At 43.2% G+C, this 14,755-nt stretch overlaps 1 protein-coding gene and 1 non-coding gene across 6 annotated transcripts in view; one reads left to right on the top strand and one right to left on the bottom strand.

The window, feature by feature from the left end:
- LOC119930482 (UDP-glucuronosyltransferase 1A1-like) overlaps positions 1-14,755 on the bottom strand; it is a 122,687-nt gene that overhangs the window by 57,897 nt on the left and 50,035 nt on the right. The window contains exon 1 of one of the 5 annotated variants that reach the window (XM_038748805.1): positions 4,852-5,784. The exons of 3 other annotated variants lie outside the window; for them this stretch is intronic. In XM_038748805.1, the coding sequence (XP_038604733.1) occupies positions 4,852-5,769 (918 nt within the window). In that variant the 5' untranslated portion in view covers positions 5,770-5,784. Of the gene's footprint in view, positions 1-475; positions 1,358-4,851; positions 5,785-14,755 lie in introns of those variants that run through there. One more of the 5 variants, XM_038748812.1, reaches the window with a different exon arrangement.
- Positions 9,934-10,071, top strand: LOC119931027. The gene has a single exon (XR_005451896.1). It is a non-coding gene; the product is annotated as a small nucleolar RNA SNORA7 (small nucleolar RNA).

Here is a 14,755-nt window from a genome sequence, read left to right as displayed (position 1 = left end):
TGCTTGGGAAGTACAAATTGACAGCATATAGAGACAGTCCCTACCCAACAGTGGGCTCACAGTCTAAAAGAACCCCTCAGCACCCCTCTGTGGGAGTCTTGCAATAACCCCCCTCATCTCCACCACCAGAGAATAAAGTTACTTCACACCACTTCAGAGAACCTTTTTGGTGGGGCTTTTCAGCACTGGCCCTTCAGGAATAGCAACTCCTGACAGTAAAAGCAATAGAGATAGTAAAAATTAATCACTATGAACACTGTTATTTTCACTACAACTAAGACTTCATCTTTAAGGACTTTTTAAAGCTCATTCTTATATTTAAAATGCCATGACTACATTAAGCAGCTACATGATTAAATAAATAAACAAAAGCTTCCTACACTATTGTAAATGATGCCAGTCCTGATCTAATCAGTAGAAGCAAAATATAGTACTTTTAAAACGATTTAGTCCATATAAACACCTAAATACCAACCTGAGACAGTGGTTTTCTATAAGCACAGTTTATGCCACCAATTAAAACCATATTGGGCATGATGGGTCTGGGATAGTCCATCACAAAGTCAGTTCTCATTAGCCAAACTGATCCATAACTTAAAACATCTACAATTGTCATATCTTGCTGCAGAACCTCAGAGGCCAGCTGAGCATATGGTGAGTAAACAAAGCTACAAAAAAATAGCTGTGACCAGTTGATTAACACATTCTTCACCCTCTGTGGGAAATTCATTCGATCTGAATTACCAGAAAACACCCTCGGAATGTACGAAGAAGGGTTGGGGCTCATAGTGCCATCGAAGTCAAGGTTGCACGGCATTCCATGCAGGAAGTATAAAGCTGGAAGCTTCAGACACGCAGCTACAATCGAGCCACAGGGAAGAAAGGGATCCGTGAAGACCGCATCAAATTTGCTGTCTTCAAGGTATTTCATCAGCTCCTTATTGTACAGGAGCTGTGTACAGGTGGAGAAAAGGAGGGCAGAGGTCTTTTTTGCTTTTTTGTAGGTTCTAAAAATTCTCTCCAGGAACGGTCGCTTCTCAAAAAATTCTTGACTAGACGTCGCAAAATGATTTTGCAATTCTTCTTTGCTGAAAGGTACTGGGTAGGTTCTCAGGGTGTAGAAGTCCCCCGGATTGATATGCGCTGTTACTTCAGGGGCCACCACGAGGGCTTCATGTCCCTTCTGTCGGAGGCCCAGCAGTACTGTCCGCATACTGAACCAGTGACTACCGTCCATTGGAACTACTAACAGCTTCCCTGCCTCAGTGGACCTCCGGCAAGACATGCACAGGAGCAGGAGCAGGAAAACCGAATGAGTAGAATGAAATCCAGTGGCCATCATTCTTTAAAATCCTCTCCCTCCTATGAATGCTTTCACTATTGGCATTCACTCACTCGTCTGTCTACTCTTTTACCTTGCCAAATCACTGTGTTGCCAAACCTACTGCAATTTGCCCCAGTTAATATTTCTCCTAGACACCTGACAGCACTTATCAGATGAACAAAGAGAACGAGAGATTTATCTTTCAAGGACAACACAAGAATTTCTAAAGTCAGTGTGTCATTTTTCAGTGACATGATGAATGAAGTTTAGGAGGTGGGGTGAATAAAGGGAGCAAATTGCGGCAATGCAGAGATACAGATAACTCAGCTAGATTTCTTGGTTATTTCCAAAATTTAACCACTAACGTTGGAACCACTGCAAACTACGCACCTGGATTCAAAAACTCACTCCCAAACTGCTGCAGCTGAGAAGCGGTCATTTCTTCAGTCAATAAATCAATTTATTGAGTGCTTACTGTTTGATAATTATTTTAGCAAATTTTAGAGCAAATAAAACCAAAGTGGTCTTTGGAAGGCCAAATAACTCGACTTAGATTAGCATATTTTCATCATAAATCAGGAGGATCAATTCTCTGAAGAAGGCACTAATGCTAGGAAAAGTCCAGGGAAAACGTGGAAGAGGCAGACCAGCAGCTAGATGGATAGAGACCATAACAACGATAATGGAAGAACCATCAGAAAGATTGTGGATTATGGCAGAAGACAGGACATTCTGGAGAAAGTATACCCATGGAGTCGCTATGAATCGGAAACAACTCGATGGCACTTGATAATTACTGTTTGCAGAGCACTATACTAAATGCTTGGGAGAGTTCAAATAGCAGAGTTAGTAATAATAATAATGGCATTTATTAAGCGCTTACTGTGTGCAAAGCACTGTTCTAAGCGCTGGGGGATACAAAGTGATCAGACTGTCCCACATGGGGCTCACAGTCTTCATCCCCATTTTCCAGATGAGGTAACTGAGGCACAGAGAAGTTAAGTGACTTGCCCAAATTCCCTGACTACCTCAAGCTTACTGTCTAGAGAAGAAGATTACTTCTTCATCTTCCCTTTCTCTGCCCCATCTCTGTCCTGAGGGTGAAGTAGGGAATACAGAGCAGGAATAGCTGTCTGAACCCTGGGGACAAATGCCTGTTGTTTTTTTCCATATCAACAGCCGCCTGCCTTCACCTCAACTCAGCCTCCTATTAGCTCCAGAACATTCTGCCACTTCACTCTAAGGAACCCAGAGACCTGCATTCAATTCAGAGATTAGTCAGTCATTTGGTTAGTCATATTTATTGAGCATTTACTGTGTGTATAGCACTGTACTAAGCACTTGGGAGAGTACAATATAACAATTAAACTGACATGCTCCTTGCCCACAGTGATCTTACAGGCTAGAGAGGGAAAGAGACACTAAAATAAATGAATAACTTGCAGATATGTATGTAAGTGCTGTTGAAGGGAGTGAAGTGGAGAAGGAAGTGCTTGGAGAAGCAACATGGCTCAGTGGAGAGAGCACGGGCTTGGGAGTCAGAGGTCATGGGTTCAAATCCCAGCTCCACCATTTGTCAGCTGTGTGACTTTGGGCAAGTCACTTAACTTCTCTGGGCCTCAGTTACCTCATCTGAAAAATGGGGATTAAGACCATGAGCCTCATGTGGGACAACCTGATCACCTTATATCCTCCCCAGCGCTTAGAACAGTCCTTTGCACATAGGAAGCGTGTAACAAATGCCATTATTATTATTATTATTATTAAGTGGGGTGAAGGTTGGTGAAGGAACCCACAGTTACTGCTGCTGACAACCTCTCATAACTCTTAATCAATCAAGCAATTAATCACATTTATTGAGTGCTTGCTGTGTGCAGAACACTGTACTAAGCACTTGGGAGAGTATAACAGAGTCAGTAGACACATTCCCTACATGTCCCCTTAATCTCCTCCCTGAAATCAGTCTATCCCTGTCCTTTCTTCCCAGCCCTCCCTCTCAACCCCCTCCAGCCAACACTTCCCCACTCCTCCACCTCCCCATCCCTGTCCTTCTTTCCCAGCTCAGCCCCTCACCCCTCTCCCTCTACACCTCAACCATCAGCTCACTCCCATCCAACTCCTTCGACCCCCTCCTGTCATCCCCTTCCTCTACTCCCACCCCTCAGCCACATAGCTAAGTATGTCCATCCACTGATTTTAGACTACTAACTCACAACCCTGGATCACCTCCACAGTGTATGTCTTCCACTCTCGTACTTGAGATGTGGAGGGCTAATAGTAGAACTCCAGACACCAGGCTGAACTCATTCACCTAAAATTCATCACCTATTTTAACTCAGCCCTCTCCTCTGTACCGCCTCAATATTTCTCCATCCTTATTGATTCCCATACCCATTTCCCACATCAACTTTTTCAGATGTTTATAATAGGTAGGCTTCTGCTTGACTCTCACTCCCATAGTCGAGACTGGTAGAGTACTGGAAACTCTGTTCCTCAGTTACCTTATCTGTAAAATGGGGATTAAAACCATGAGCCCCACATGGAACAGGGACTGTGTCTGACTCAATTAGCTTGTATCCACTCCAGCGCTTAGTACAGTGCCTGGCACGTAGTAAGTGCTTAAAAAATACCACTGTAATTACTATTATTGTAGCTAGACCAATGCTTCTCAAACCACCAGCCTTCCCCTACCTACCATGGTCCTCTAGGCCCACCACCTCCCTGACCCTCTCACCCTCCCCCACTCATCACACTGCCAGCAGGGAAACAGACTCGTGCAAGTGTTTCTCAAATTCCAGCCACAGGTATAAAAGAAATAGATTTCTTGTAAATGAACAAATACATCAGTGTTGAGCTAGGCCACAGAACACAACCTCTGCTGCTCTTTACCCAGATCCCAAGGAAGGCAGGCAATTGTATGGGAGGGGAAAGGGAAGAGGTACATTTTTTAAAAAAGTGATTCATAAATTCTGTTATAAGACCTGAAACTTGATTTCTCCCACAAGAGACTGAGAAGCAGCATGGCCTAGTGGATAGAGCACAGGCTGGGAGTCAGGAAGACCTGAGTTCTAATCCTGGCTTTGCCACTTGTCTGCTGTGTTTACTCTGTGAGCTCGTTGTGGACAGGAATGTGTCCGTTTGTTGTGGCTTTGTACAGTGCTTTGCATGCAGTAAGCATTCCATAAGTACGATTGAATGAATGAATGAATGTTTCCCTGGGCAAGTCACTTAACTTTTTTGCATCTCAGTTACCTCATCTGTAAAATGGGTAGTAAGACTGTGAGTCCCATGTGGGACATGAACTGAGTCCAAACTGATTATCTTGTATCTACCCCAGTGCTTAGTACAGTGCCTGGCACATAGTAAATGATTAAGAAATGTCATTTAAAAAAAAATGACTTGAAGCACTAATGTTTTTCAGCCCAAATAAAGGGCTTCTTAAACCCTCTATCCACTAATGCTCGACAGTGTAATATTTCAGTGTCATTTTTGAGTATGAACTATCTTTCCAAACCCCCAGTACCAACCTGAGACAGTGTTTTTTTGAGAGCACAGTTTAGGCCACCGATGAAGACCATATTGGGCATGATGGGTCTGGGATAGTCCATCACAAAGTCACCTCTCATCAGCCAGATTGATCCATAACTTAAAACGTCCACTATCGTCATATCTCGCTGCAAAATCTCAGAAGCCAGCTGGGCAAAAGGGGAGAAGGCAAAATTGCAGAGAAACTCCTGGAGTAAGGTCAGCAAAACATTCTCCACCCGCTGCAGGAATGACATGCGATCGGTGTTTGTTGAAAACATCCTAGGAATATATGATGGAGGGTTTGGACACCGAGTCCCATCGAAGTCTATACTACATGGAATTGCTCGCAAAATGTAAACTGCTGGAATGGACAGAGACTCGGCCACAATCGAACCACAGGGATAAACCGGATCCAGTACTATGACATCAAATCTGCTCTCGTTGATGAATCCCATCAGTTCCTTGCTATGCACAAAATGGTAACACGATGAAAATAGCTGCTCAGACATGTTTTTCATGCCTTTAAATATTTTAAAAACTCTTTCCAGGAAAAATCTCTCCTCCAAGGTTTCATGAAGGAATGTCTTCAAAAAAGCTTCCAGCTCTTCCTTATTCATAGTTGATGGATATGTTTTTAGAGTATAAAAAGCTCCTTTTCTGATATGTAAAGTGGTTTCGGGTGCCGCGACAACGATTTCATGCCCCTTCTGCCAAAGCTCTTTCATCAGTAGCCTCGTGCTGAGCCAATGGCTGCCATCCAAGGGGAGGACCAGCACCTTTCCGCCAGTGGCAAATGACAAGCCAGATATGACAAAAAGTAGCTTCACAGCAACCGGAATAAGAAATTGAAATCCTCCAGCCACATCTTCCCGAAATTCCAGAGCTCTTTGAGATCGCTTTGCTCTGATTCTGTCCATTTCCCTCCAGATATCTATCCCTCTCTCTACCTATATATAAATATATATTTGGACTAAGCTTATCAAGTTAATGTTTGAACTAATGACAGCAACTCAAGTACGAAAGCAATAAAGATCAAATGTGACACACCAATGACAAATCATCTGGACTTTCCTCTACCGTGATCTGAAATCAGGTCACATGCAGCAGGGTATTGATCATAGAATAGCTGTTTATTGTCCCTGTAAACTGTAATACCAAAGAGGGAATCTTTCCTCTCTCCTATGGCCTTGGTTTCACCTGATTTCCTACCAGCCATTAACTAGTATGGTTTGGCTCAGCAAGCTTGGGAGTAAGACGGACCTGAGTTCTAATTCTGCCTCCGCCACATCTGCTGTATGACCTTGGGCAAGTCACTTAACTTCTCTGGGCCTCAGTTACCTCATTGTAAAAATGGGGATTAAGAGTTTGAGCCCCATGTGGGACAGGGACTGTGTCCAACCTGATTGACTTGTATCTACTTCAGAGCTTAAAACAGTGCTTGGCACATAGTAAGGGTTTGATAAGTACCATTATTATTGTTATTATTATTATTTCTCTTTTGCCTCAGCACTAGTATCTTACCACATTTATGGCGTGACAGCCAGGCCTAGAAACTTGAAGGAACTGTCAAAAAGAGGTGGGAGGGGAAGGGAGAGCATGAGAAGAAAACATCTGAGAACCACTCAATCAATCAATCGTATTTATTGAGCGCTTACTGTGTGCAGAGCACTGTACTAAGTGCTTGGGAAGTACAAGCTGGCAACATATACTAAGATCAAAGCCTGGTGACAAATTCAAATCTGGGGAGCCTGAAATACAGTGGTTCTCCCAGCTCCACATGCAGTTTTGCCTGAAAAATGACAGCCCTATCTCCTTCTCCAGGAGGCCTTCCCTGACTAAACCCTCATTTCCCTTACTTCCTCTCTGTCTGTGTCCCATTTCCACTTGGATATGTACCTTTTATTCACCTCACCCAAAGCCAACCAAAACTTTTTTACATAACCATAATTTTTTTTAATGTCTGTCTCCTGCTCTGGACTGTAAGCTCCCTGTCAGTCAAATTTATTGAGTGCTTACTGTGTGCAGAGCACTATACTAAATGCTTGGGAGAGTACAATATAACAAACAACAGACACATTCCATGCACACCAGAAGGTTGCAGTTTAGATGGGGAGGCAGAAATTAATATACATAAATAAATTACAGATATGTACCTAAGTGCTGTGGGGCTGGGGTGGGGGAATGAATAAAGAGAGCAAGTCGGGGTGATGCAGAAGGGAGTGGGAGAAGAGAGAAGGAGGGCTTAGCTAGGGAACGCGTCTTAGAGGAAATGTGCCTTCAATAAGGATTTTAAGGTGGGGAGAGTAATTGTCTGTAGGGTATGAGGAGGGAGGGCATTTCAGGCAGGGAATGTGTATACCAATGCTGCTCTATTGTACTCTCCAAAGTACTTAGTAGACAAAGTCCGTTGTTGGGTAGGGACCGTCTCTATATGTTGCCAACTTGTACTTCCCAAGCGCTTAGTACAGTGCTCTGCACACAGGCAACGCTCAATAAATACGATTGACTGAATGAATGAATGAACGCTCAATAAATATGATTGATTGATTAAATGACAAGATAATCTCCTATTAGTCATATGAAGGCAGATCATCTAAAATAATTGAGGTTGTGGACATGGTAGACTCCACTAAAGTAAAGCAATCCCAATTCATCCAACTTCAACAACGCTTATTTTTTCTCCCTAATCTGATCTTGAAATTGGAAGTCTATCGTGTACCCTTCACTAGTCCTCAGATGATCTTTCATCTGGTTGTCACTGTCACTGTCACTCCTTCAAAGTCCCTAAGCCTTCCCACTTCCTATCTGACAAACAATTACTCTCCCCTCCTTCAAAGCCCTATTGAAGGCACATCTCCTCCAAGAGGCCTTCCCTGACTAAGCCCTCACTTCCTTTTCAATCGTCAATCTGATTTTCTGCCTTTATTTGCTCCACCCTGCCCCAGCCTCACGGCATTTATGTACGTGCCCATAATTTATTTATTTATATTAACGTCTGCCTCCCCTTGTACACTGCAAGCTCACTGTGGACAGGGAATGTATCTATCAGCTCTGTTAAAGTATACTCTCCCAAGCGTTTAGTAATAATAATAATAATAATGATGGCATTTATTAAGCATTTACTATGTGCAAAGCACTGTTCTAAGTGCTGGGGGTTATAAGGTGATCAGGTTGTCCCATGGGGGCTCACAGTTTTAATCCCCATTATACAGACGAGGGAACTGAGGCACAGAGAAGTTAAGTGACTTACCCAAAGTCACACAGCTGACAATTGGTGAAACCAGGATTTGAACCCACAACCTCTGACTCCAAAGCCCATGCTCTTTCCACTGAGCCACGCTGCTTCTCTAGTACAGTGCTCTGCACACAGTACATGTTCAATAAATGTGGTAAATCAAAAAATCCCTTAGTATTCAAACGTTTTCACTAAATTCAAATACCCAGCCGCCCAGTGATGGTATGAGTTGGAGAATGAAAGGGTTTATATTGAAGCACCTCTTGTGGACAAGACATTCTCAAGGTGACCAGCTCCCCAAGTTAATGTTAGAAAAGCAGATTTTTTAAATGGTATTTGTTAAGCATTTAATATGTGCCAGGCACTGTACTAAGCACTGGAGTAGATAATAGCTAATCAGATTAGAAAACGTAAATGTCCCAGATGGGGTTCACAGTCATAATCCCCATTTTATAGATGAGGGAACTGAGGCATGGAGAAGTGAAGTGACTTACCCAAGGTCACACGGCAGACAGGTGGTAGAGAGGGATTAGAACCCAAGTCCTTCTTACTCCCAGACTTATGTTCTATCCACTAGGCATGCTGCCCCTCTTGCTTGCAAAATGTCAAGCATGCCTCAAGGTGGTGTAGGAACTAACTTGGCACCAGTTGGACACCAGCAAGAAGTCTCATTGAGCTATAGGTGAAATTGACCACATCAAAACTGACCTATGGCCTCACCAATCAGTCAACCGTAGTTATTCAGTTGCTAGATGTTCCTGCCTCATGTGAGAAGAACTAGATAATCTTTGGAGATTTTTGAAGAGAGAAGAGATGTGTTCTGTCATTGACATTTTGCATTTTGTTGAATATAGTGAGTTACTAAGCTGTGAATTCGTTATGGGTAGGAAATCTTGTATTTCACTCTTCCAAGCACTTAGTACAGTCCTCTGCACACAGTAAGCACTCAGTAAATAGCATTGATTAATAGACTGATTGATTACAAGTACTTTGGGACCTTATTCCCTTGCCCTTCCTTCTAAGATTTGGAGAGCCCTCTGACCATCACAAAAATAATCAGTCGGTCGACCGATCAATGGTATTTGTTGATCACTATCTGTGTTCAGTGCACTGTACTAAGTGCTTTTCCAAGCACTTAGTACAGTGCTTGGAAAAGTTTGATACAACGGAGATGGTAGATGCGATCCCTGACCACAAAGAGCTGACAATCTACATGAGGAGTAGATATTAAAATAGATTAGGGAAAGGGGAAATAGAGTAATATTGACTATTTATTCAAACAATCAATATTCTCTATTTAGTACCTACTGTATGCAGAACCCTGAACTAAGGATTTAGGGCAGTACAAAAGATATAGACGACATGGTCCATGCCAAAATGGGATTCACAAAGAAGCAGACACAGGATATTTATAGATAGGAGGAAGACGTGCTTAAATAGTTCATTAAATCTCTGTGCACAAAAGTGCAATGGGATATTGTGAGTGTCTGAGTGCTGAGATGGTGAAAAATGGAGATGGTATTTAGGAAGATATGATCTGAGGAGAAGGAATAGTAATTAGGGAAAGCCTCAGGGAGAAGATGAGAGAGACTTCGGAAACCAATCAATCAATCGATCAATCATATCTATTGAGTATTTACTAAGGTTCAGAGCACTCTACTAAGCATTTGGGAGAGTACAAAAAACAGAATTAGCAGACACATTCCCTGCCTATAATGAGCTTATAGTCTAGAGGGGCAGATAGACATTACTATGAATAAATAAGTAATTTATAAAGCTATGTACAAGACTTTGAAGATAGGGAGAGCTGAGGTCTGTGGAACTGAAAGGGGAGAAAGTTCAAGAACCCCTCTCAGGATTGCACCTGGAGAGTTTCCAGTACTCTACCAGTCTCAGCTACAGGAGGAAGAGTAAAGCAGAGACATGCTCATTCCATTTCTAGCTTGGGCAATGGCTAGTGAGTGGAAAGCAATCTGCTATAAGTCAAAACTCACCTATTCTGGGCTGCAGCAGCATGGGAGAGAGTTGAGGGCAGAGACCCAAGTTTACTGCATGGATGAAGGCAATGGTAAACCGCTTCCCTATTTTTACCAAGAAAACTCCATGAACACACTACCAGAATGATTGGAGATGGAAGTGGGGAGTTCTGGGAGAGATGTGTCCATGGAGTCGCTATGGTTCGGGAATAACTCGACAGCATAAAACAAGACAAGATGAGAAGTTCCAGCAAGGAGGTGGGGCATGAGCCAGAGGTCAGAGGTGAGCAGACAAGCTGAGAACAAGGCAATTTGAAGGTGAGCTTGGGTGGAAGTGAGTGTCAGCTGGGGTGTAGTAGGAGAGTGGAGTGGTTAAGAGAACAGAGTACCTTAAAGCCAATGATCAGCAGTTTCTGTAGGATGAGAAGAGGAATAGGTAACAGTGAAGTTTTTTGAGTGGAGATATCTATGCAGAATGAGGTTTCAGAAAGATTATTTAAAAGCAGACTAAAGAATTGGACAGAGGAGTTGCTGGAGGCAAGGAGACTTTTGAGGAGGCTGAAATGGTCAATCAGCTGAGGCATAATGAATGTCTGGATGGGGGGCTGGCCATTAATAATGGCATTTATTAAGCACTTACTATGTGCAAAGCACTGTTCTAAGCACTGGATAGGATAGAGAAGAAGGGGCAGATCTGGGAAATGTGGAGATAAAAAATAAATTAGGATTTAGTGACAAATTCTATATGGAGGCTGAGAGAGAGGGATTAATGGAAATGTCATGGTTATAGGCTTCAGAGAGAGGACAGATAGATGGTGATGTTAACAACTGATAATAGTAATGACAGTGGTATTCGTAGTACTTACTATGTGCCAAGCACTGTTTTAAATCCTGGAGTAGATAAAAAATAATCAGATCCCACAGTCCAAATAGGAGGGAGAACAGACATTGAATCCTCATTTTACAGATGAGGGACCTGAGGTAATGAGACAACAGGAACGTGGTTGAGTCAGGATTAGAACCCAGGTCCTCTGACTCCCAGGTCCATAGTCTTTCCACTAGGTCATGTTGCTTCCCATGATTTCCCAGAGGGGCAAGTTAGGAGGAGGAGAGTATTTGAAAGGGAATACAAGCTTTCATTCCCCTTGCAACATTCTTCCACTTTCCTCATCAAGGCTAAATCAAAGTCGAAAAAAGTTCATTGATGTAATCTAGTTATCGTATTTTACAATTACACAATGATTGATCAAGCTGCACTTTGTTTTCTGAATGGATAAGAAGTTTTATGGTTAATCATTTTCCTTCTAAAACACACAGCACCTTGTTTTATCTCAAGTTCTAGATGATTAGCTGACTCAGCAACCTTCTAGCATTTGAAGCTGCTCAAGGCCACACTCATTCATTCATTCGTATTTATGGAATGCTTACTGTGTGCAGAGCACTGTACTAAGCACTTGGGAAATACAAGGCGGCAACATATAGAGACTGTCGCTACCCAACAACGGGCTCACAGTCTAGAGGGGGGAGACAGACAACAAAACAAAACATGTAGGCAGGTGTCAAAATCATCAGAACAAATAGATCTGGGAAGCATAGAGGACACTAACTGAAAAATGATACCAGATAGGAGGAAAGTTGCTTTACTTTTTTTTTAATGGTGTTTGTTAAGTTCTTACTATGTATGAAGCACTGTTCTAAGCACTGGACTAGAGACAAGGTAATCAGGTAGAACACAGTTCCTGTCCCATGTGGTGTTCACAGTCTTAAACCTGTTTCTACAGATGAGGCAACTGAGGCACAGAGAAGTTAAGTGACTTGCCCAGGGTCACACAGCAGACAAGTGACAGAGCTGGGATTAGAACCCTGGTCTTCCTGATTCTCAGGCTCATGCTTTATCCACTAAGCCACACTGCTTCTGTGAGCAGTGAGCAACAGTGAGCAATGTCGTGAACAAAGTTTTGAAGAATGGGTTGGATAGAAGATAGAGTCTGGTATGCTCAGAAGTTGCTTGTGAAGGTATGGAATGTCAAACAGGGTAGAGAAAGTAGCAGAGAACTTTGCTGAGTTACCAAGTCGAGCCACTTGAGTCCAAGAGATTCTTGTTCTTCTGTGGCCTTTCTCTCATCTGTCTCCATTCGTTGTTCTTGGGTGTGTGTCAGAATTCTGCACCAGCTAGAAATTGGGAACTGGGCTCATCTCATTTCAGAAGGGCTTACTGTGTGTCAGGCACTGACTTAAGTGCTGGAGTGGATCCAAGCAAATCAGGTTGGACATATCCGGTCTGTCACCAGATCCTGTCAGTTCTACCTTCACAATATGGCTAAAATTCACCTTTCCTCTCCATCCAAAGTGCTACTACACTGATCTATGCACTTAACCTATCTCACCTTAACTACTGTATTTGCCTCCTCACTAACCTCCCTGCCTTCTTTCTCTCCCCAGTCTAGTCCATACTTCACTCTATTACACCAATCACATTTCTAAAAAAATGTTCAGTCCATATCTCCCCACTCCTCAAGAGCCTCCAATGGTTGCCCATCCACCTCCGTGTCAAACAGGAACTCCTTAACATTGGTTTTAAAACATTCAATAAACTCTCCCTTCCTACCTTACCTCACTAATGTCCAGCCTGCACACTTCACTCCTCTACTGCCAGCTTACTCACTGTGCCCCAATCTCACCTATCTTGCCACCGTCCCCTTTCCCACATCATCCCCCTAGTCTGGAATACCCTCTCCCTCCACAGATGACAGACTACCATGCTCCCCACCTTCAAAGCCTTATTAAGTTCACATCTTCTCCAAGAGGCCTTCCCTGTGTTTCCCAGCTCTCTCCCTTCTCTGTCATTGATTCTGACGGTTTTGACATCTGTCTACCTGTTTTGTCTTGTTGTCTGTCTCCCCCTTCTAGACTGTGAGCCCGTTGTTGGGTAGGGACCGTCTCTATATGTTGCCGACTTGTACTTCCCAAGCGCTTAGTACAGTGCTCTGCACACAGTAAGCGCTCAATAAATACGATTGAATGAATGAGTGAATCTCAGTCTTTCCCTGGTTCTGTTCATAATAATGAATATGGTATTAACAAGTGCCTGCTATGTGTCAAAACACCGTGCAAAGCACTTGGGTGGGCCAAAATTAGCAGAATAGACCCAATCCCCATTCCACATTGTGATCACAATTTATGGGTTAGGGAGAACAAGACATCTTACCTTCATTTTACAGATCTGGAAACTAGGCACCGAGCAGTTCAGTGACTTGCCCAAGGATTTACATCAGGCCAGGGCAAAGGTGGGACTAGAACCCAGGTTTTCTGATTTCCAATCTATGCTCTTCCCTTTAGACAACACTGCCTCTGGTCCTGGGACTTGGGGTTCTTTGGACCTATGCAGGCTCTGGTTCCGGAATCCCAAACCATACCAAATGGATGGTGTAATAATAATAATAACAATTATGGTATTAAGTGCTTACTATGTGTCAAGCACTCTTCCAAGTGCTAGGATAATCAGGTTGCCCCACCTGCTGCTCACAGTCAAATCCCCATTTTACAGATGAGATAACTGAGGCACAGAGCAGTTAAGTGGCTTGCCCAAGGTCACACAGCAGACAAGTGGCAGAGCCTGGATTAGAACCCATGTCTTCCAACTCCCAATCCCATGTTCTTTCCACTAAGAAGCCATGCTGCTTTGTTAAGTGCTTACTATGTGCCAGGCACTATTCTAGGCCCTGAGTTAGATACAAGGCAATCAGGTTTGACATGGTCCCTGTTCCACACGGGGCTCACGGTCCCAATCCCCATTCTTCAGATGAGGCAACTGAGGAAGCAAAGATAAGTGACTTGCCCAAGGTCACCCAGCAGACAAGTGGTGGAGCCAGGATTAGAACCCACATCCTCCAACTCCCAAGCCTGTGTTCTTGCCACCTATCTTCGGCATTAACATAAACACATATTCAATTATTCATTTGGTCACTTCACCCTGATGTTACTAACCCCGACATCCTTGTTCTTGCTCCTGTTATACCTACAGAATTGACATCTGCTGCCCCCCTCCCTGGCCACCCCCCGGCTCTGCCCACAGTAGGGATCACGGTTTTGGCACACGGTTGCACTTACTGGAACAGTAAGCACTGAAATACCATCGACTGATCTGACGACCAATTCAACTCAATATAGACAAGTGCAGCCAGAAGGTCCTGCCTGGTTAGAACTTTGCTTATGAGCCTAATCTTTAAGAAGAGTGACCCAGATAACAGTGTAGCTTGACTTAAAGTCACAGCTGGTTTTCTCTTGACCAAAGAGTTCATTTCTTGGCCCCAAATCCCTAGTTTCCTCTTCATTTAATAGAGTAGTTCAATAGAAGTTTTGAATGAGCCCAAGTTCAATAGTCCTTCTAGTCAAAATAATATCCAAGTCATCACCTAATGAAAATTGAAATCTCATCAGGACACTTAGTCCTAACATCTATGAAGCCCCCTACGTTCAACTCTTGGGTTTTATGTGGGTAGTATTATGGCACCTCAGACCTGCCCTAAACTCCAAATGTCTGCTGCAATAAGCATCTTCTTGCTTTAAATGCCCAAAATGCAGCCTTTAATGATGGGAGCTTTATTTGATTTCCAGAAACAGCTTTCCAACATGGTTACACAAATTCCACCACCTTTCAACGGGAGCATGGTGACTTGTTGAAATAGCATA

The sequence above is a fragment of the Tachyglossus aculeatus genome, chromosome 7 (genome assembly GCF_015852505.1).
Source record: "Tachyglossus aculeatus isolate mTacAcu1 chromosome 7, mTacAcu1.pri, whole genome shotgun sequence".
NCBI classification, from domain to species: Eukaryota; Metazoa; Chordata; class Mammalia; order Monotremata; family Tachyglossidae; genus Tachyglossus; species Tachyglossus aculeatus.
The sequence above is the reverse complement of the archived record's forward strand: the minus strand, read 5'-3'. Positions and strand labels throughout refer to the sequence as shown.